This window comes from Macrobrachium rosenbergii, chromosome 4, assembly GCF_040412425.1.
Source record: "Macrobrachium rosenbergii isolate ZJJX-2024 chromosome 4, ASM4041242v1, whole genome shotgun sequence".
Classification (NCBI taxonomy): Eukaryota; Metazoa; Arthropoda; class Malacostraca; order Decapoda; family Palaemonidae; genus Macrobrachium; species Macrobrachium rosenbergii.
The window spans coordinates 38,277,558-38,300,126 of record NC_089744.1 but is presented as its reverse complement, the minus strand read 5'-3'; the positions used below and the strand labels follow the sequence as shown (position 1 = coordinate 38,300,126).

The window sequence follows — 22,569 nt, the reverse complement described above, 5'->3', positions numbered from 1 at the left end:
GCGGGCATTAGCTTATGGCTCTTTCTCAGGCATGGGTGTGTTTGACTCACCTTTATGATTCACTGTCTCACTCGTGGTTTTTCTTGATGAATAAGTGCGAAGTCTGTGCTGACCACGTTCATTCATCGGCTTGTGAACTGCGCTGAATGAACTGCTTACTCCGGTAACAACAGAGTGGGTGTGTGTTGATGTCTGGGTATGCATGTTTTTTTTATCTTGTCTTGTTCGGGGAGGCAAGTAGTGTTTAGGCGTTGATCTGTTAGTGTGGGCATTTGTATACAGATTAGAACATATTTGTTTTGATTGCCATTGTTATTGGAGTTGTTATAACTGCTTATAAGATTTCTGTTCACATTCATATGTGTTCATATGGAAGTACTCTCATAGCTTCTGCAAATACTTTTGGATTTTATTATTTTTGAACGAACTGTTTTATAAACATTATGACCTTCGTTCTTCACCACGTTAGAGGATGCTAACTGGACCGTCTATAATTCCCTGTGTGTGTGTGTGTGTAGTGTGTGTGTGTTAGGGCTTTCGTATTTTATGTTTTTTTTTCTATTCGGTGCCTAGTATAATATAGTTATTATGGCTCGTATCAGATCACCGCCCTCTCTCTCTCTCTCTCTCTCTTATATATAAGTTTACTGAATAAAGTGCACAGTGTAAACTGCAAGTACGCTTATTTTAACATAAATTTATGTCCTTTATCGTCAGTCTTCAGTCTTGTTTAATATCTCTAGTATTATTGACTTAGTACATTTCACTATGTTATTTTCGGCTTTAAGGAAAAGGACCATGGTGTTTAAGTTCGTTTCAAAGTGAAAAATTCAAGTTTCCTTCCAAATTTTTTGTTGTTGTTCTGCGACTTTGCGGCCCGTAAATACCCTTAGTATATTATGTGTTAGACTATGTAGTTACATTGAAAATTGTTCTGGAATTCAGATCCGGGTCTTTGCTATAGAATACTTTTTGATGGATCAGTATTACTTCCAAACTAGCAGACATGTGTATCTTCATATATTAGCAAATATGTGTACGTATACGTAATAAATTTTTTTCGCAACGTATTGAATATTTTGCTGATACGCTTTGCTAATTTTCATGCAAAACTTGAACTCGGTTAGTAGTTTCGGTTTAGAAGATAAATTCCTTTGCTTTTTCATGAACTGCACGAATTGTGAAATATATTAATTATATTTAGATTCATGTCTATTTGACTTTGTGGCACAAGTTTACCTTCACACACCAGTTTGATTTTACTTTTTCATTCATAATACCTAGTTACTTTTGACCAGTAATTGCAGCTTTGATCTATTGCTCCATGTGTGGTCAGGAAGTCTTATAGGTCAGGTACTATTTGCAAAGGTCACATACGTTTCTCGTTAATGACTTCGTCTCTCTCTTGCTGGAGAGTATATTCATGGAAATTTTATCTTTTTTATGCAAATAATTGGCACGTCTGCAATGAGTTGTTAACTTCTCGATTCCCTAAAATTTTGGCTACATGTCCCAGTGAACCCCGTTCATCTTATTTTAACAATGAGGTTTCGTAGGAGGGCTAATTAAAGAAAATCAAAATAACAGAATCCTAAAGACGTCCCTGAAGCAGTGAGAGGGCAGTGAAAAACTATCTTACAATAGAACATGTACTAAAAAGAACCACCCAAGTCTAAAAAATAAAGGAAGCATCACGGAAAGGGCCTTGTGCCAGATCTTGTTAAAAATTGTCAAACCCATTGTTCCTCATTGTCTTCATTATTTCACTCTGTTAAGACTGTGCTTCGAAGTACATGCGGAGTAGATTTACACTACCACGCCTGTGATATATATATATGTGTATATGTATATATATACATATATACATACATACATATACATATATACATATATATGTATATGTATGTATAAATGAATCACGAAAATATGGAACGTGATGAATATATAAATAAAGGCAATGACACGAAGGAAAGTGAAGCGACAGAGTGGTGCTAGGCATTGCCTTTATATAATTATATATATATATATATATATATATATATATATATATATATATATATATATATATATATATATATATATATATATGTGTGTGTGTGTGTGTGTGTGTGTGTGTGTGTGTGTGTGTGTGTGTGTGTGTGTGTGTGTTCTGTCTGTGAAGTTTTCTTCATCCAACTCTCTTCTGTGCAATATGCGATGCGTTGGAGTATCAAGCAGTTCCATCTAAAATTTACACACACAGGGGTTGTCGTGTATAACCGTAATTACCTTTTGAAGTATTGCGCTGATATTCAGTGTACCAGCAAGAGCTGTCGTTGTTATTTAGCAAAGACGAGTTCTCGATCGAGTTGATTGTTTGTGCTATAAGGAATCACACGGCGGTTAGCTCATTTACGATGTTAGCCAATGGTGTAAGAGAGTAATTAAAGGTACAATGCTCAGATATAATGGAAGTAGCAGCAGCAGCAGCAGCAGCAGCAGTTGCTCTAGTGATAGTACTTTTAATTTGGGGGGAATTCTTGTTTTAATGACAGCTATTGCTGAGTAACTTTTTGGAGTAGTTGTAGTAGTAATAGTAGTAGTAGCAGTAGTAGTAGTATACAAATACTAATACTACTTCAAAATAGTAGTAGTAGCAGTGTGTGTGTGTGTGTGTGTTTGTTTGTTATTTCCGTACAAAAATAAACTTGATAGCAGAAGTAGTAGCAGTCACTGAAGCGATCGGTAACTTTTGGAAATAAGATATTTCCATCACCAGCCCGAGTCTGACCAGAATATCCAGGGTGCCTTTAACGTGGTCCGTGTATGTGTGTGTGTGTGTGTGTGTGTATGTGCGTGTGTGTCGGGGAAGGGACAACAATAGTCGCTGATGAGGAGTTATTCTTCCTTTGATCCCAAACGCTGCAAAGCAAACATCGAATTCAAAACGTTTTTGTGATCGTCTGTGATCCATACTCTTTGTTGGTGGGTTTATCTTAGAGGATTAAGTCTACTCGATGTTTTGCTGTCTATCTTTTGCGCTTTTTTTATATTTCCATATCCTTTTCTTTCCTAGCTTCATTATGTGAGGGTGATCACTTATAAATAATGCATTGAATACGAAGCTATATTGAAACTACATGTCTATCGTAAGATATTTTTGGTGGTTACATTGATTTCCTTATTACGGCAGCATAATTTCTTTTAAAGAAAGGACAATTTTTATATAAAAGAACGTGCACACATTCATATATACATAAGCATACATATACATATATACACACACATATTATGTATATACACACACACACACACACACACACATATATATATATATATATATATATATATATATATATATATATATATATATATATATATATATATATATATATATATATATATTTTTAATCATTGTTAATTTCCTGTGAATAGAAGAGAGTGTATGTATGCTCATTTTTCGTTAAATATAAAAATTCTCACGTACAGTGTCATTTGGATGCCATTCATCTTTTTGGAAATTCAGTAATAAGGATATTTTTATGTTTTGTTATATTGAAAGATTTAATTAAAAAATGAGTAGTTTTAACAAAACTAATATAAGCAGATCTGTTTGGTTTTCTTGCTTGATGAATGGCAGTAGATTTACGTCTTTTTTTTTCTTTCAAATGTCCATTGAAATATCCATGCTACTTATATTTGAAGCAACTCTCTCTCTCTCTCTCTCTCTCTCTCTCTCTCTCTCTCTCTCTCTCTCTCTCTCTCTCTCTCTCTCTCTTTTCTGCAGCATCCTATTAAATTTTACTGTATTTAATATGATTTTAGGCACGTTTGCAGAGTTTTTATGCACACACATATATACATATACTTATACACATACACACAGACAGTAATTTCTTAATGTAGTAACTGATGAAGTGACAAGATCATAAGGCTCCCGTTTTATTGATCATAAAGAATTGTTTACATCCTTGATATTTTTCACTTATCGATATATTATGAAAATTATTCATGTACGAATATTTTTTCTTATCATCTCTTTGTTTTACCATCTGATCTAACGCCATCTCTCTGCACCTTCCAGGCAACTTCACGAGAACGAAATCCACACCGTAGAACGCGGGGCTTTCCAGGATCTTCACCAACTGGAGCGTCTGTAAGTACCCGAACAATTTAATCATTTGCTTAATTGTTATTATTATTATTATATTCAGAAGATGAACCGTATTCATATGGAACAAGCCCACAGAGGCCATTGACTTGAAATTCAAGCTTCCAAAGAGTATGGAAAATACAGAAAGAAAAGAAAAAATAAATTAATAAATAGACAAAAATATATTAAAATGCAAGGAGAATAGTATTAGGGTAGTAATGCATTGCATCTGCGCTTGAACTTTGAAACTCCAATTGCACGACATCCTCAGGGAGACTGTTCCACAGTCCAACGGTGTGAGGAAAAAAGGACCTCTGCAACTGAGAAGTTCTGCAGCGAGGCAGATTAATAATTGCATCGATTATACAATCGTTAGAAATGGTGTAGGTGTATTAAGGGATTTTGATGATGTTAGGACAGATTTCAGGTTTGATAAAAAGAAATGCTAGTGAATGAAGGTTAATGATACCTTGAGAGAACTTCCCTTATTGCGAAAATTTCTGTTTGTCTGATTTTACATTGCCTTCAGTAATAGATTACCTGCCCCTTATATTTTGTTTTAGATTGTTAATGTTTCTTTGTAATAATTATAAGTTATCAGAAAAGTAAGTTGTTACACTCATTTGGAAATTTTGCACACATACAGAGGGTGCTTGTTGCTCTCGATAAAACTTTGCTTTTTATAATAGTGAAGTTAGGCAACGTTGGTTTTGATCATGGAGCAAAACAGACTTACTTCTCCATTCATATTTTCTGCGTCAAATCTAGGATGAATCGTATGTGCAGAAAAAATCCACTTCACTCCTTACTCCTACATAATATACTCTTCAGTAGGGTTAAGTACTAACCCTAGTCTTCTAACCAGCGTTGGTTCAAATCTCACTTTTTAAGTAGAATTTCTTCACTCAGTTGCTTTGGGGTTTCTAAGTGTTCAGAGGAAAGGTAACTAAATATATATATATATATATATATATATATATATATATATATATATATATATATATATATATATATATATATATATATATATATATATATATATATATATATATATATATATATATACATATATGTATGTATATATGCAATGTGTGTTCTCTTTCACACATGCAGTTACACTGTAGCAGCTTGTTCCAAAGTAAACTGTAATTTCAAATACAATTTATTCAGCCGGTACCCTAATTCTCGTGATGCACACCGAGCTGACAGCTATTCCTTTAAGGAGATAATTTCATTTCACACTTGGTGATCAGCCAGCAAAATTCGCTGTCCCCCTCTCTGTCTCCTACCCTCTGTAAAGTAATTTTTATTCAATTAATAATTGCCGAATAACATATATCCCACTGAAATATATCATAATTCATTCAGAGAGAGAGAGAGAGAGAGAGAGAGAGAGAGAGATGGCTTGTTTCTTTGAGTTACGTTTACATTCATCTTCGAAATATGCATGTGTGGTCAGGTACATGAAAAGCAATTTTTACTCCATTTACTGATACATATCTAGAAGTATATGTATGGAGTATCATAAATTTTTACTTCGCAAATTATGTAAAATTATATAAAAAGTGAACAAAGCAACAAAATAGGTATGCTAAAAATTCCTCTCCGGAGGGAAGAAGAAGAAAAGAAAACGAAGCCATGGAAAAACGAACGAAACATCCTTTTTGGGGGTTATGGCACCTCATCCCATACATTGGACCGCGGACACTCTAATGGTGTGTTTGTGTATTCAGGCCACCCAGGGAACCTACCTTCCTGTATATATCACATGTGCTTGTTAGCATATTTCCCTCCTCTCTCTGGGGATATGTGTTTGTATGCATGTTTGGTAACTGTATTTGCCAGTTTGGTTATTACTTGGGTACGTGTGGTTTGGCTTCTTTGCTGTGTGCGATATGTATCCTGGGTGTTGTTATCTTTTTGCTGGTATGCATTATTGTTAGGTATATTGACTCGTGTGCTTGCTTGCTTGTTGGTTTTCGTTCGTGATACATATGACTTCTCCTCCTTTTGTATCTCCTCTACGTTTGTAACTGTCCACTTTATGTTTCATGTTGCTGCAACATAGCATCTGCGCATTTGTTTTTCTCGTAAGCTTCACATTTTTCCGGTATACGTGTTTCGACATATGAATTTTTACATATGTTTTCTTCCTCATATGTATTCCTAACACGTCGGCACACGGGCTGGCTTATTCGAGATGATACAGCGGAGGCCGAGGGGCGTGTTTGGAGCCATATGTCATCGGCATCAACATTATTCATAAGGTGGCAACATGAGGTATTGAGATAAGATGAATAATTAGGGAGGTTTGATTAACTGCTGCCGCTGCGATGGTATATTGGTATGTTTTCTTAATATGGTTGTCGGCATGTTTGTGCATGGGTAACTGTTTGTTTCGTGGGGACCTGAGAAGTGGGTGTGTTTATTTTCGTTCTGTATGTCGTTCTCTTTCGATTCCTGCCAATAGTTTCGGACTGACAGTTCATCTGCGTTTCTTATTACGTTTATTGTGGACTTTCCAAGTTTTCTTTTGCTTTTTTTTTTTTTTTACACGAACCGGTAGTGTTTCTGTACGTATATAAAGTTACTTGAGATAATTTATTCAGGTTTTCATTTTTCGTATAGTTAGTACGCACTTCTCAGTGTATTTTGGTAAGTGAGTTCAGTCTGTATGAAAGTCCATATATTGATATTTTCATTCCGTGTTTTCTATAATTTAGGAACCATTTTTGACAGAAACTGGCGCCTCTTTTGAAATTTGTTGTATAACACTATCAATCAATCTGTCTTTCAAGTTTTAATTCTATAAACTATGTACTTTTAATATTCCGTATTAAAACATGCGTTTAATTACTTTGTTGACAGTGTGCTTATTAAAATGAAGTATTTAGTCATATTAGGATTCGCTTAGGCTTCACTGAATTATTTTATCACGATAATTACCATATTCTCAGCCGTTGTAGTTATGTAAGCATTTCTCATACCATTTTATTGATTTGTTATTTTAGCTGTAATCGTAGCTTCCAAAATATTGTGACATTTATCGCAAATCCTTTTATCCCTTTAAATTGTGTAAGGTTCCAATGGTATTCGCACTTTCAGCATGGCTTCTCTTTAGAGCAAAATGACATGGATGAAAACGCCATTTTTTCTCAATTATCTTCTAATTAATTATTTAGTATAAGTAAAATTGTCAGTTGTCAGTAGACCGTACATATGTTGAAGAACGCGGTCAGTCTTTGGGGAATTAGAGAGAGAGGGAGAGAGTGAGAGTTGGCTGGAGAGGGAGGGTAGGAAGGCTGAAAGGACGGCAGTTAAGTGTTTTATTTAATGCTAAGCCCTCAGTCCAATTTAGATAAGCAAAAAGGAAATTGAATTTCTCATATCTCTGAGACAGGCAATAATTGAAAAAACTCCATTTTCTTACCTTTTATTGCTGAGTATTTTTAAATAAATGGGACTGTTCATTTCAGTTTTTATATACCCAGATAATGGCTCCCTAAAATTTACTATTAATTGAATAAGATGAAAATTCGCCCTCATTATTTGCAAATAAAAATATGTATGATAGTATTAATACAAGGTATAAAGTGAAAAATTTGAACTCATGTGAAGATATAAATAAATAATCGTCATGAAAAACTTTGAGCCAACCACACCCACTAAGAGAGCGAAAGCACAAACATGTTTGACCTCAGGCCAAGAACGGTCATATGTGGAGAGAAGGAAGTGGGGAAGGGAGGGGGGGGGGAAGGAGAGTGAACGCAAGGGCAATGTAGCTGTTTAGGGTGAGGAAGAATTGGTTACTCCTCCTCCTCCTCCTCCTCCTCCTCCTCTTCTCACCATCTTCCTCTGCTATTGTTGCCATTTGACTGGATCATTGCAACCTCCATCCGTAAGAGGAATCTACCTCCATGTTCAGTTGCATAAACCCTCTCTTTCCTGCTTTTGCGTATTACTGCTCCCTGCTATTATCTTTCCTTGGAAGGAGTAGGTTCATAATATTCCCTTTCCAAGGAATAGGTTCATATTACACTGGCTTACATCTCTCTCTCTCTCTCTCTCTCTCTCTCATGAGTTCATTCGGAAAGTTTATTTTTGTATGTTACATAGGATCTCCCGAGGCTTGTGCGTGCCTTTTATAGAGGAACTCGAAGATACTTCGATTGTCGATTGTAGTTCTAATTTTCTTGCATTTTTTTCTTGCTTTTTAGCCATGGCTCATTTTCTCTTAATGTTGACAGACAGAAGTTATCTGTTCTCTTCTTCTTCGACATTTTAAGATGGAACGTGGCTTTTTATCACTATCAGGTTATTTGTTTCTTCGTGGAAGTACGTCCCACTTATTGATGTAATGAATAAGTTAAGGATCATTTTAGCCTTTCCTCGAAATTTTCAGAGATGAAATTTATGTTTGATTACGCATCAAGTTCACATTTATATCTTGAATAAAAAGAAATTATGCTGCAATGCTTCGGACTTGAAAACGAGGGGTGTCCTCCTTCCGCAGTTTCGCAAAAAAAAAAAAAAAAAAAAAAAAAAACTTCCGTTTAGCAAATAAAACCACTCCCTAACTTTTTCCATCCCTAACCCTTTATCCCTTTCCATCCCGTCCCATCCTACCTTTATCCCAGTAATATTTACGTTCAACATTCATTTAGTGATTATTTACCTAATTTATTGTATAAAATGCTGTTCCCTCTCAACATTGTTTTATTTGCGCTAAACGCCATGAATGGGGGTTTACGAAAACTTTACCAAAATGTGAGATTATCGATATTTATTTTAAATCCTGTATGGTAAACACAGTGCATAATTCATAGCTTGCTTTATTACCTCAGACATGTAGTGTATAAATAGGAATAGAACTTTTAATTGAAAGGGTCCTTTTCTGGGATTGATTGCTCAGCCTTGCCGGAGAATTTGTTACATTTTACTTCGTTTTATTGTAGTGTTGTTTGCTTTACTATATTCCAGGAAGCGTTGCTTTAATACTCTGTATAAAGATGTTTCATTCTGATTCCTTTTACTCTTGAAGTATTGTTTCTCCCTGCATTGGAAAGCCTTGCAGGTGAGGCATAGTCGAGGAAATGAGTCACTCAGATAATTTCAAGAGTAATTGACCCTAGGTCAGATGTTGGTTTTACATTTCGAAGTAAGAATAAGGGAGCCATTATTGTTTTTTTTTTTTTTTTGTTACTTAGAGAAGATGAACTTGTATGTTTATCCAGTGGTCTTTGATATATGCAATATCTTTTAGTGTATGTTTGTCCAGTGGGATTTTATTTATCCGTTATCCGGGTTTATCTTTGAGGAAGGCAGTATAATGGGAAGATGCCTAGGGATAGATTAAGATATCAAAGAATAATATCCTGTTTTTCATCGCTCACGAATGCCAAGATCTTTCCGTCTTCTTTTTATTGCGAAAGTATTTTCTTCGATATTTCCATTAATGTATCGCTTCCTGATTGAGTACTTCAGCTCAGGTATTTGTTAGAATACAGACATCTCAGTATTATAATTGAGAATTTGGAATGTATTCATTTATTTGTATATAATGTGTATGCAAGTAAAGAATTGGTTCTAATATGACATTAATAATGTGATGATAAGATTCCTACATTGGTTTGGCACATATCTTTGGTTACATTCTTCATTAAGATGTAAAACAATATTGAAAACTCTGAAAAGAATTCAAGTGAGAGATGACGTCGGAAAGATCCCCTTGGCATTCTTGAGAGATGAAACAACCGGATATCATTCTTTGTCGTCTTGAATTTTTTCTAACGCTTTTTCGAGTACTTACACGTAAAAACAGAAGAAATAAAAAAAGAGAAAAACATATAATTACTTGCAGATTCCAGCATATTATTCATGGAGTGTCAAGGACACATCCACGTAGCATTTAGGTTCGTACTTGCAATGATAGGTAACATTGGACGAGTTGACTGGCATTGTTCTGTGCGGTGGTGTTCCGTGAGGCAATGCAGTCTGGCCGCCATTAGTCATCCACCTCCACGCAATCAGCGCACAAAACGCTCCCTATTGTGGTGCGGAGACCAGCTATATAAGTGGCTATGAATCTTCGCCCAGGAGAAGAAGAGAGGCAGTAAAAGAGAAAATTAAAATCAAGAAGGAAAAAATAAATGGGAGAAGTACATCTCGTATTGTCTCTTGTGTTATGACGATGATCATGGTTTTTACTTTACCCTTGTTGATTAATGTCTGAGCAGCCTGGAATGCAATACTCTAAATTTGGTATTAATCGTTGGTTGTGGTGTATTCTGGGGGAACTATCATACTTGAGACTGATTTACAAATGAATAAGTGGCTATGTAGATAATGATAGTTACCTCAGTGAAAACTATATAATTTGATATACAATTAGGGTATGTTGATGATTTTTCGTATTTTTCAATGAGTAATTTTTTATAGGAACAAGTAGTTGAAGTAACTTACCATGAGAGAGTTACGCGGTTCTATTCAGTACATCTTACATTAACTTTTTTGACAGAATCATGTAATTATCTTTTGTTTAAGCCTAGAACCGACTTTGAGGCATTAACTATTTTCAGAATTGTGATGTATTTTTATTATACGAAACTGTCCATTGTAGCAAACTTTACTTTATTTCTTAATCGAAATTTAATTGTACCTTGACGAGGCAATAAAATATATTCGAATATACAGAGTGCTGGTTATGGGATATAGGCTTCATATTTGTTTACGTTTGAAACTGACACTGGAAGACTGACGACCCGCCGTTCCGTTTTGAGCCAAAGACAGAAAAATCGAAGGACAACAGGGTGAGAAGTAAAACTTGAAAAGAAATGTTTAACTTCTCTGTCACTTGACTGAATTCTTCGAAGGCTACCTCGTCTTACGAGGATCCTTACGGCAATGAATGGGAAGAGTGGAAAGTAATTCGTGTGAACACAGCTTAGCTTGTATGTAGACTTACGGTGGTGTACAAAATGGCTATACAACCGTGCGGAAAATAATTAAGTTAAATCCACATTACGGTGTCTCGTCGTTTGTTAATAGTTTTTATTAAAACGAGCTTTTCAAACCGCAGTGTGAGTAGACTATGTGTTTTAATGTCCCTAACTTTTCCTTTTTCACAAACTTACTTTGTATGCTGTAATATTACGTAATATGCATGTACAGACTCATGCGTAAACGCATCCACACACAAACATATGTTCTAGACATGTGCATGTATGTCACTTATATTTTATGTAAATTATATATATAATACACACACACACACACACACACACATATATATATATATATATATATATATATATATATATATATATATATATATATATATATATATATATAATTAACTTTTTTGGCAGTTTTTCTTTTATTTTCATTCAGTGTTGATGCACATGTGGCATTGTGGAATTTATACCTCTGTGGCAACACTTTCCTGTACATCTTATCTTCGGTATTTCTAGTATTTCCAGTACATCGTATATTCAGTTCAGGGCTGAAATCTTGAAGGGATAAACAAAAATGATACCATGTTGAACTCTCTCTCTCTCTCTCTCTCTCTCTCTCTCTCTCTCTCTCTCTCTCTCTCTCTCTCTCTCTCTCTCTCTCTCTCCATTAAGCCAACAACTGTTTCAGCCAATAAACCGTGACCTTCTTCAGAAGATATTATTGATCTATAATGGAATTGCACTCTAATATATAGGCGAGTACTGCCGAAAACAGATTGAAGAACAAGAATTCATGATGAAAATTTAACACATATTTTACATATATATATATATATATATATATATATATATATATATATATATATATATATATATATATATATATATATATATATATATATATATATATATATATATGGCTTCATGCCCCTTGCATAAAGACTACTCTATATAGCTAGTTTCTCTGCGGCAAGAAAAGAAATAGGAAGACTATACATGATGTTCAAGCTTCTTATAGGCGTTGCTCTTACGAAAAATTTCCAATATTTTTATTTTGGGTCCTTTTATTCTTGATTTAAATTAATGTTTCCTTGCGTCTTTTATGCACATTATCCTTGAATGACCCCCCCCCCTTTTTTGTAGCTACCTTGCAACTATGCAATTATTGACCTGGCTCCGTTCTCTCCAGGTAGGGGGGTTCCTCTTATTATATATATCACTGCTTGACAAGATCTGATGTATCACTGCTTGGCGAGGTCTTAATATATAGCTTGCCTGCAAGATGAAGATCTAACTCGAGAGAAATATGACTGCTTACCCAAGCTCACTTCTATGTACACTCGTAGGCAAGAGATTAACATCTTCCCCAGGTGCGATGGCTTCATACGAAACAATAAAGCGCAAATTAGTTTGCTTTGCGATCGAGCAAGTCACTCTGATAACGTATTGTGGCCAAGGAGATATATGATCTAATAATAGATGATGATAGCAGTGTGTAGCGACGAGATATATGATATAATACAACATTCTATATTTTTATTTTGGATCATAGAGCTGTCTACTGGTTCAAGTGGGCCAGTCATATAGCAGTAGACTTTCTTTATTTATTTATAAATGTATTTATTCATTTTTCGTTGTGTGGCAAAAAATTCGTTTCTTTTTCATGCGCTGCACTCAGCTTTTCAAGTTTAAAATTCAGAGAGCCATTTGTTGTTTTCACCTAAAAACATTTATTCAGTAACTCATTTGATCGAAGTAAATGTTCAGTTATTTGCTTATTATATCATTATATTTAAAGCTGGATTATTTTCCATGCGAGTGCTGGTTGGAATTCACCTTCCGAGTGAAAATCACAAATAAAATTATTTCCCTTTGTTTTATTTCTCTTGGTTTTAGCACTCTCATTCAGTACTCCAGTTAAGAGCCACATTGTTTGCTTTGCAATACTGGGAATATGGCTATCTAACACCACGGTCTCTTGATCTTTTAGTTCCTTCTCCTCCTCTTCCTCCCTCTCCTCCTCCTCCTCCTCCTCCTCCTCCTTTATCTTCTAACACAGCTGGGATCATGGTTCTTGTGCTCAATGTGATTAACGTCCGCCACGGGACGATTATCGATGTCCAACGCCTGCCTTGGGATTTGCCATGGTTCGTCGGACATATGTTAAACAAACTCTGATACTTCTTAAGTGTCGAAGCTAGTTTTGCATTGTTTATTCAGTTTATCTCTTTATTTTTATGTTTGTGCATATTTATCTGATGTTTTGAGGCAGACAAGAGTTTTTCGGTTGTTTTAGTAGGTTCATTAGCTGATGGAATCCGTTTTTGCCTCTGCAACTTTGGTGTGTGAATTCATTTAACTGATGGAGGTCCATGTTTACTGTGACAGATAGTTTTGCTGTTTTGTTCGCCTCATTTCGTAAAATAAAAAATCGCCCTTCTATCAGCTATAGTTTGTTAAAATTAATTTATTGGAAATTATTTTGACGTTTTGCACCACTGGACTTCAGATCTTGAACAATAATTCTCTATGGAAAGTCCTTATCAAGATCAAACATGAAGAAAGAATTATAAAATGCATTTATTTTTCGGCTTGCACATTTTCATACAGTGGTAAATGATAAAAGACTTCGGATCATTACTGGGTCCTACGAAGTGGGATAAATTTGCTATGTAAAATAAAGGAGTAAAATGACGATGACATGATAATCAGCTGGTTTTGTGATCTGTAGGGGAAAAGGAAACATACGAATCCTTATGTGTTTTTTGCTGCATAACCCTAAACCGGCTTTTTACGTTTAATATTCTCTCTCAACTTTGTCCAGCACTAGTAAAATATTAGCGAAATGACAAAATATATTTTGTACACGTGCGTCTTTGGTATTCGATTTGGGTTTCTCTCACCAGTAATGGCATGAAAATTGGGCTTAGTATTTGAGAGATCGTATCCTTTCATTAACTGAGTTCTGCCACATTTGCTCTACCTTTGCCCTAAAGTATCTTTGTGTTTGCTTAAATTCTTTTTAGAAATTACAGTAAAATTACAAATTCAAATGACTTTGAATCATTTTCAGTATTTTACATAAAATTTTGTTAATGTAAAATCAAAATTAGTCATATTAAATTAGGCTCATGTCGTTAAGTATGAAGAACAAGAGTTCAAGTGGTGTCACAAGAGCATTTTATTTCGGCATCTTGTGATGTTGCCTTACTTTCAGTAAGACACCAGAAGTTCAATATCTGTTGCCGAATCATTTGCTACCATAAAAAGGCGCCTTTTCCTCCAGTGGCAGTCATATATTGATATATCCGAGCTATACATTTTATATGAATTTCGTAAGTGTGTTTAGCACTTTCAAAATTTTGCTGTAAGGGCATTGTTAATCTCCCTAATTTTAAAAAACAAAATTATTCTTTTTTCCAACAACCGTTATGGGGAAATGTAATTTTTAGAACAAATATATAATATAGCTACTGACTAAGGTTAATCGTATTCCATCGTGTCGATTTAATTTGCATTGTAGTAATTCGGGCGAAGGTGTTGGACATATTTCTGATTTTCACCTCTCTTCCCACGTAAACGAAGCTGCCAGTCTCTTTGAGGCGTCGTAACGAATATGCTGTTTCAGGTTTTACGCCAGTATTGGATGATTCGCCTAGTCTTGAGGCGAAATGGCGAATGCGCTTCTTCAGTTTTGTTACTAACATCGGCAACTTTGGCTGTAAACTCTAGCAGCAAGATGCAAAGAAATAAGAGAAAATGTCCAAGTCGCTTACGAATTCTGCAAACTTCTTTCTTTGTGTGATCGTATTTACGTTCTTTTAGCTCGTTTTCTGAATTTTCTTTATTGAAAAATAATTGGTGAAGAATATTTTTGTAAGGCATTATTACGGAACGCTGTGTGTGTGTGTGTGTGTGTGTGCGCGCCCGTTAGGTGCTTTTTCCTCACTTCTGTTTTGTTATTAGTGAGTTTTTACCCAGAAATTTTTTTTCATCTGTTATGATTAATGTATATTCCTTTCAAACTCTTATTGCCTTAGATTGACATTGTGTAATAATAGTGCTGGAAACGTTTTTTCCCCTGTTAAACATGGGATGTAAAAATAAATCTTCATACATGAATGCAAGCTGTATTAAATTAAACATCTTTACCAACTAACACTTAACACAATAGCTTCTCGCAAAAAGAAAGATAAACATGCAGGTGTGTTAGGCATTATGCATACCTATATAGATATTTAGATACATTTATAAATAATAAATATATATATATATATATATATATATATATATATATATATATATATATATATATATATATATATATATATGTGTGTATACTCACATATATGTTTACATGTATGTTTATGTACAAATGATCATGTACGGCTAGATGTTATGAGCTGCTGTTAGGTGCTCTAAAATCATGTTAGCATTGACTTTTAAATTCTGTAAGTAAATATAAAGGCTCACATCCATTGTGGGTATATGAGAATAGGGATGAATTATTGAGTATCTGATATCCCTTTAATTATTCGTTTGTCCATTCCATCGAAAGTCTATAAGGGAAGAGAACCCATGATTGTCACTTGGACGGAAGTTTTTGCTTATTATTATAAAAAGTTAAGTATACCTTAGTTTAACCAGACCACTGAGCTGATTAACAGCTCTCCTAGGGCTGGCCCGAAGGATTAGACTTATTTTACGTAGCTAAGAACCAATTGGTTACTTAGCAACGGGACCTAGAGCTTATTGTGGAATCCGAACCACATTATAGCTAGAAATGAATTTCTATCACCAGAAATAAATTCATCTAATTCTTCATTAGCCGGCCGGAGATTATAACTAATAATAATTTTTCCTAAGTTGTGGGTTTGGTTTATCGTTTCCTATTAGGTTATTCCCACTTTTTTGTTTAATCCTGCGTAGCGCAAGGGCAAACTGGTATTTTCCTCGATCTTCTGTTACGATAGCGTTTGTTTTGTCTTCTTTGTAAATACAGTATATTAAATTTATTGCCTGTTAAGTCCAGTCTTATGATTAAATAAGTGGAAAACGTCTGTACTTTTTCATTTATATATATATATATATATATATATATATATATATATATATATATATATATATATATATATATATATATATATATATATATATATATATATATATATATTTTTTTTTTTTTGTGGCTCACTCTCATGACATTTACAGAAATTCCTTATGAGTAAAGTAACCTCGTAAAATAATTTCGAGACCAGTAGCTAAAGTAATTCAAAGCATAGACGATGCCGTCCCTCTTAATCCTTTAAGCTCACAGGTAACCGCCTATTAGCCGAACCGTGCTAAAAGCAAAATGGTTCACAGGTCAGCTTCGAGCATTTTCACCTTAAGGGATGGGAGCTTTTTGTTATAAATATGACGAGAAGATGCTGGTCAACAACCTTTAACAAAAGCCGACACTTGAAGCTCAGGATTTCCAGTAACCCGTAAGAATGTTTTGTCAGAACTATTAATATTGTAATGGATCTGCTTCCATATATAAGTATCCTGTTTGTTTCTGGTTTCATTTATATTTTTATTTTATCTCACAATAGAGCACGGACTTAACGTATCCCAGCACGCTCAGTGTAACTACGGAAAGATTATAGTTTACTTCGTCGAGTGTTCCTCTCTCTCTCTCTCTCTCTCTCTCCATGACAGATCTTCTCATGCACCCTCGGGAGGTACACCAGAAAAGTAAGCGTTTGAAACCTTCTGTATTTTTTGAAGTCTGTTCCGATATTGTAAGTATAGAATGCTGTCAAAGACATTACAAGAGATCAAAATTTTGTTCAATGACGGATATTTGGGAGGCCTGTAAATTACAACCGGACTCGTCAGAGTGCACTGATACTTCTGCCTCTTGTGTGTGTACTTAAAAATTTTATATCTAAAAACTGATCTTCCTGAAATATTTACACAGCTTTTAAAAAGTTTCTGAGTATTTGTAAAACTGAAAGAACCGCTGACATCGAGTAAGTAGATGCGCCCTGCCTTCAAAATAATACTGTACTTTACAATACCGCTGAATTTCTTGCCGACTTAGTAAACAGTTTCTTGCCATTAAGTTTTTATAGTAGAGATCTTTTGGTCCAAGCGTTTACAAGTAGTTTTGTCATATAATCCTCGTTACGAAATTTTATGTATATTTGATTTTTATTTTTCAATAAGAGTCGAATCTCTCAGCAGTGTCAAATGTCAAAAAGAGAATTTTCAGTGGCTCTTCAGAATAATACCATATCTCCCCAAGTTGTTATGACTTGAAAAAAATGTAATACCGTTCATTTAAATGCATCAAAATTGTTCAGTGGGCAACGTAATTACTGCATAATTACGTTTACTTTTTTTTTTTAGACAGACACCGTTTAATTGTTTTTCTTGTTGCTTCTTTTTGAAATTTCGTCCCGCAGGCAAGTGTCCGTTGAGAGACACTAATTACACGTTGCGACGCCGTTTAAACAAATAAATGTGTTTTTCGTCGGAAGCCAAAACTCCAAGAAACTCTGCGCCTTTCTCAGAAAGTGAGGAAAGTTTGGGTAAATCTTCTGTAAAAGGAAGAATGTTCATTTTCGTGATGGACTGGAATTGGATGAGAGAGAGAGAGAGAGAGAGAGAGAGAGAGAGAGAGAGAGAGAGAGAGAGAGAGAGAGAGAGAGAGAGATTTGGCTTGTTGAAGTGAGAATGTCACCTCGAATTGGTACCCACGAGCGTTTGGCGCTCATTCTTCCATGGGATCGTCTCATTTTCAGAAACTGTCAAACGTTACCTTATGTTGCTTTTATACTTTGACTTAAAGCTTTTGTAACTTATCGATTTTTGTCATGATTTTGAATTTGTCGAAAAATGGATATCTGATTTTAGGGGACTGATTTTTCGCTCGTATTCTGTTAGGTGACTTGTCTGCTGAATTTTCTTTTCCTATTTATTAAGTATATTTGTTTTGGTACTCTTATTCGCTAAATTTCAGAACTCTCCTATCCCGACCATATCTTGCCTAAGTTACGGATGCGTTGTTTTCTTATAACGGAATGTGATTTATATTGAGTTATCCTAAGAATAATTGAGAGAGAGAGAGAGAGAGAGAGAGAGAGAGAGAGAGAGAGAGAGAGAGAGAGAGAGAGAGAGAGAGAGAGAGAATAGAATAATAAGTTATAAGGTAATTGTGTGCACTGTCGGTTATGTATTTAAAGGTGAACAGTCTTGCAAGTTTTTGTAACGTAATGCGACCTATAATGAAGGACCCTGAGACTAATTGAGAGAGAGAGAGAGAGAGAGAGAGAGAGAGAGAGAGAGAGAGAACAAAAATAATAAGTCACAAGGTAATTTTGTTCTGATGGATTATGAATTTGGAGGTGAACAGTCTTGCAAATCTTTGTAACGTGATGTAACTTTCTAGTGAAGGATCCTGAGGCTAATTGAGAGAGAGAGAGAGAGAGAGAGAGAGAGAGAGAGAGAGAGAGAGAGAGAGAGAGAGGTTGCTGGTGGATTACGAATTTAGATTATGATAATTCTTGTGTCTTTCATATAAATGACATAGATGCAAGCTCGCACGTGTGCATATACACACAAATGTGATCTTGAGATACATTAGAGAGGTTATGCGCACAGGTACTTCAGAAGCGTTGTAATTCTTTGGCAAGACCCACAGGACATGAGCACCCAGAGGGCCACCTTGAGGGAATGACAGCAGGTGACGGTGGCAAGTCAGTGACTTGCAGTCATCAATATCGTTAGACTTTCTTCCCTCGTCCCCTCAACAGACGAAGAGCATAGTAAAGAAACTGAAATGGGTCTTAAGGAATATTAGTCTTCCTTTCCATCAAAGAAGGGAAAACTAAGGCTGGTATTAACGTGAAAACATGTAGTATAAATATTAATAAGAAAAGCAGTCAGTTGGCAAGTTTATGTAAAAAAACTCTTATTGTTTTAAAACACACACAGGAATTGTATCTGTAGCTCAACAGGCTGAGCATCGGCACTAATGGCTGTGAAAACATTACAAGGGGTTCATTTTCACCTTAATGATAAAAAAATGTCCCAGATTTGCCTTTAAAAGTGGCACCGTGTTAGGCTGGACATGCCTGTGCAAACATAAGTAAATTCTCCTAATACCTTATGTTGTTACAGATATTTGGCGATCCTTTCATAAATTTAACTTTACCTTTCAAGAAAGATAAAAGTGGAAACAGAGGAACTGTTTACCAGTTTGCACACGATACGGCGTTACAGTCCTGGTCTTATACCCCCATCCACCTTGTACTTCCAGGAAGAGGCGCTTATTGCTTGACATTGAAAATCATTTTTGCCGAGATGCCTCACACGACACTACCATTTCCAACATGATAAGTTAGCTATTATGAACTTATATGAAAGCTTTCCAAATTGAGAAAAAGAAAAACTTAACAAAGAAACGAGAGCAAAAGAAACTGAAAGGCTGAAAAAGATTTTTGTGTCCTCTCTTTTAAATATGTTTGGAAAACGGAACTATTTACACTTCGTTGTGGGAGGTCTATACAACACACAAGTAGTGTAATGCCAGATGTATATTGTTCATATATTTTACCGTGTTACAAGATAATGCTTCGTGTAAGACGAGGAAGGTAAAACTAGACATTCGCTTATGAAATTCTTATTTTTCTTCATTTATGAAAGGCAGGTTTTTATATATTGGAGAGAGTTTTTTATTTAATATATTTATTGGACCGCTATTGTGGAACTTTGGTGCTGTAACACCAGCTTATTTTCTAAATATATCAGTTGTAATTGAATTTTTTTTCTCAGAATTATGTAAAGAACATTATAACGAGTATTGAGGTCTGGCAGTGATTATTTATTATCAAACATCTTGTCATTTGAGTACCTCGAACTTTATTCACCAACTCTGGGAGTATTAAAACATGGTTGACCTTAATTTATCTTATACTTGTAACTTTGTGAAGTAAATAAGAAAGCGGAGAGTGGAAGTGAGAAACTCACAGAAATCCCTTTATGTTAAAAGCAAAAAACACAACAATAGAGACATGGTTGGCAGTTAAACTTATTTTACACGGATCTCAGTGAACCGATGCCGAAACTATCTTGAATGTTAAGCCGTAAAAACCGGCTTTGGTTAAGGCCCTATGTAAAACTTTATCTTCATAATATCATGACCACCTTGGTTTCGATTCTTGTATCCCGTCATCTACATTGTTCATTGCGTTTGATCGTATTTTATTAGATGCTGGATATTCCACGGTTGACTTTTTTGATATTTCATGTTTTGAGTTTATTCACTCAGTCAGCAACTTAATTTATAACATAGTTTTTTTTATGAAAGAAAAAAGTATCCATGCAATATATTTTTGATAAATGTTTACGTATATTGTTGAAATTTTAACATTACTTTCGACTTGGAATTAATATAAACCTAACGTAATCGTTTTTATAAAAAAGTAGATGTATTCATAAATATATTACTTATTTTGCAAGTCTAATGTGCAAAATAAAGATAGGAATTTCTGCAGGTATATGAGGATGGGGGTTTCGATTCTTGAGTTGGGGAGGGCCTAGCAGTTAACGTTAACATTTAACATACAGGCAGGAAGTGTCGGCGGGGCTCATTGTGGCATGTTGACGGCGACCTTTGAAGGGTAAGGTCGAGGGTAGATGTTGCTTGAAGGTCCGCGCAATATTTCTCTTTCTTGCGGAGAGAGAGAGAGAGAGAGAGAGAGAGAGAGAGAGAGAGATATCTTTTGCTCAGTTCTTTTTGGCAGCGAGGTATGTATACATACATACATATATATATATATATATATATATATATATATATATATATATATATATATATATATATATATATATATATATATACATATACTGTATGTGTGTGTGTGTTTATACACATATACACACGTGCTCACGCACACGAGGTGAGTAAGACTCCTCTATCTAACGCGGCCTTGAAAGGTGAAATAGCTATGCAAATAGACATGACCCTTGAGTGATTCCGTGCTCAACCCATAAACATAAGACAGAGTGATCGCAATTTCCATACAATACATGAAGGAGAGGGAATCCTGTCGTGAGGCACGAGAATGGAGAAATCTTGCTCTCCAAGTCGGCTTCTGAATAAACTGATTCATGTCGTTTTGTAACGAATTGGGCTGCCATCTTGTAAATGCTGATGTATCAACCACAGCATGGTTTTTTTTTTCAGCAATAAACTGACTCATGTCGAATGGGGCTGCCATCTTGTAAATGTTGGAGATGTATCAACCACAGCATGGTTTTTTTTTCAGCAATAAACTGACTCATGTCGAATTGGGCTGCCATCTTGTAAATGTTGGAGATGTATCAACCACAGCATGGTTTTTTTTTTCAGCAATAAACTGACTCATGTCGAATTGGGCTGCCATCTTGTAAATGTTGGAGATGTATCAACCACAGAATGGTTTTTTAAGTAATAAGCTGACTCATGTCGAATTGGGCTGCCATCTTGTAAATGTTGGAGATGTATCAACCACAGAATGGTTTTTTAAGTAATAAGCTGACTCATGTCGAATTGGGCTGCCATCTTGTAAATGTTGGAGATGTATCAACCACAGAATGGTTTTTTAAGTAATAAGCTGACTCATGTCGAATTGGGCTGCCATCTTGTAAATGTTAGAGATGTATCAACCACAGCATAGTTTTTTTTTTTTTCAGTAATAAACTGACTCATGTCGAATTGAGCTGCCATCTTGTAAATGTTGGAGATGTACAAACCACAGCATTTTATTTTTCAGGAAACGTCATCTGTAAGCTTCAGTACAGATACTTTATTTTAGCTTTACGTAGAGAGCTATGCTGAGTTTAGTTGTTTTAAGAATTTCGATGGTTCATATCCCTTCGTAGGTTGTTTTTTGGGTGCTGGTATTACCTAACGTTGATTATTTGGTGAAAGATCTTGTAGCTTGGTTATGAAGAGAACTCCTCACTTTCATTTATTTATTTATTTGATTTTTGCAAACTAATTTGCTTTTGGCAAATCGAAACTCTGAAGCTGATCATCATAAAATGGTACGCGAGTTGTAATTTTTTCCTTTATATTATTTTTGTCCTCTAATATCTCTTTTACATTTTTTTACTCTAAATTACAGAGGACAAATGTGTACAAGTAGCTCTTTTTTTTTTTTGTAAAACTCTGCTTGTTCTTGAATTTCAATCGTTTTCACGTGTACTGATCTAAACTTTCCTTTCCGTTCTTCTTTTGCTTCTCAGCATTTCGTTGAATACAGTCACACTTAATGAGAACGTTATGAAAAGAAAGAGTGACCTCTAAATACTTTCATGTTATGAATGTTATTATAACAGTAATGTCCCATTGACTATGTTGTGTTCGACAAGGAAACTTTATAACAGTTCTGATTTCTAACGCGTGATGGCAGACTACTTGTAAACTGGACGTTACTTGTTAGTCTACGTAAC

The 22,569-nt window shown here is 35.0% G+C and overlaps 1 protein-coding gene across 2 annotated transcripts in view; it reads left to right on the top strand.

The window, feature by feature from the left end:
• The window catches only part of LOC136832809 (protein slit-like), a 920,733-nt gene that overhangs the window by 685,870 nt on the left and 212,294 nt on the right, over positions 1-22,569 (top strand). For both annotated transcript variants that reach the window (XM_067094397.1, XM_067094407.1), the window contains exon 4: positions 4,064-4,135. In XM_067094397.1, the coding sequence (XP_066950498.1) occupies positions 4,064-4,135 (72 nt within the window). The remainder of the gene's footprint in view (positions 1-4,063; positions 4,136-22,569) is intronic.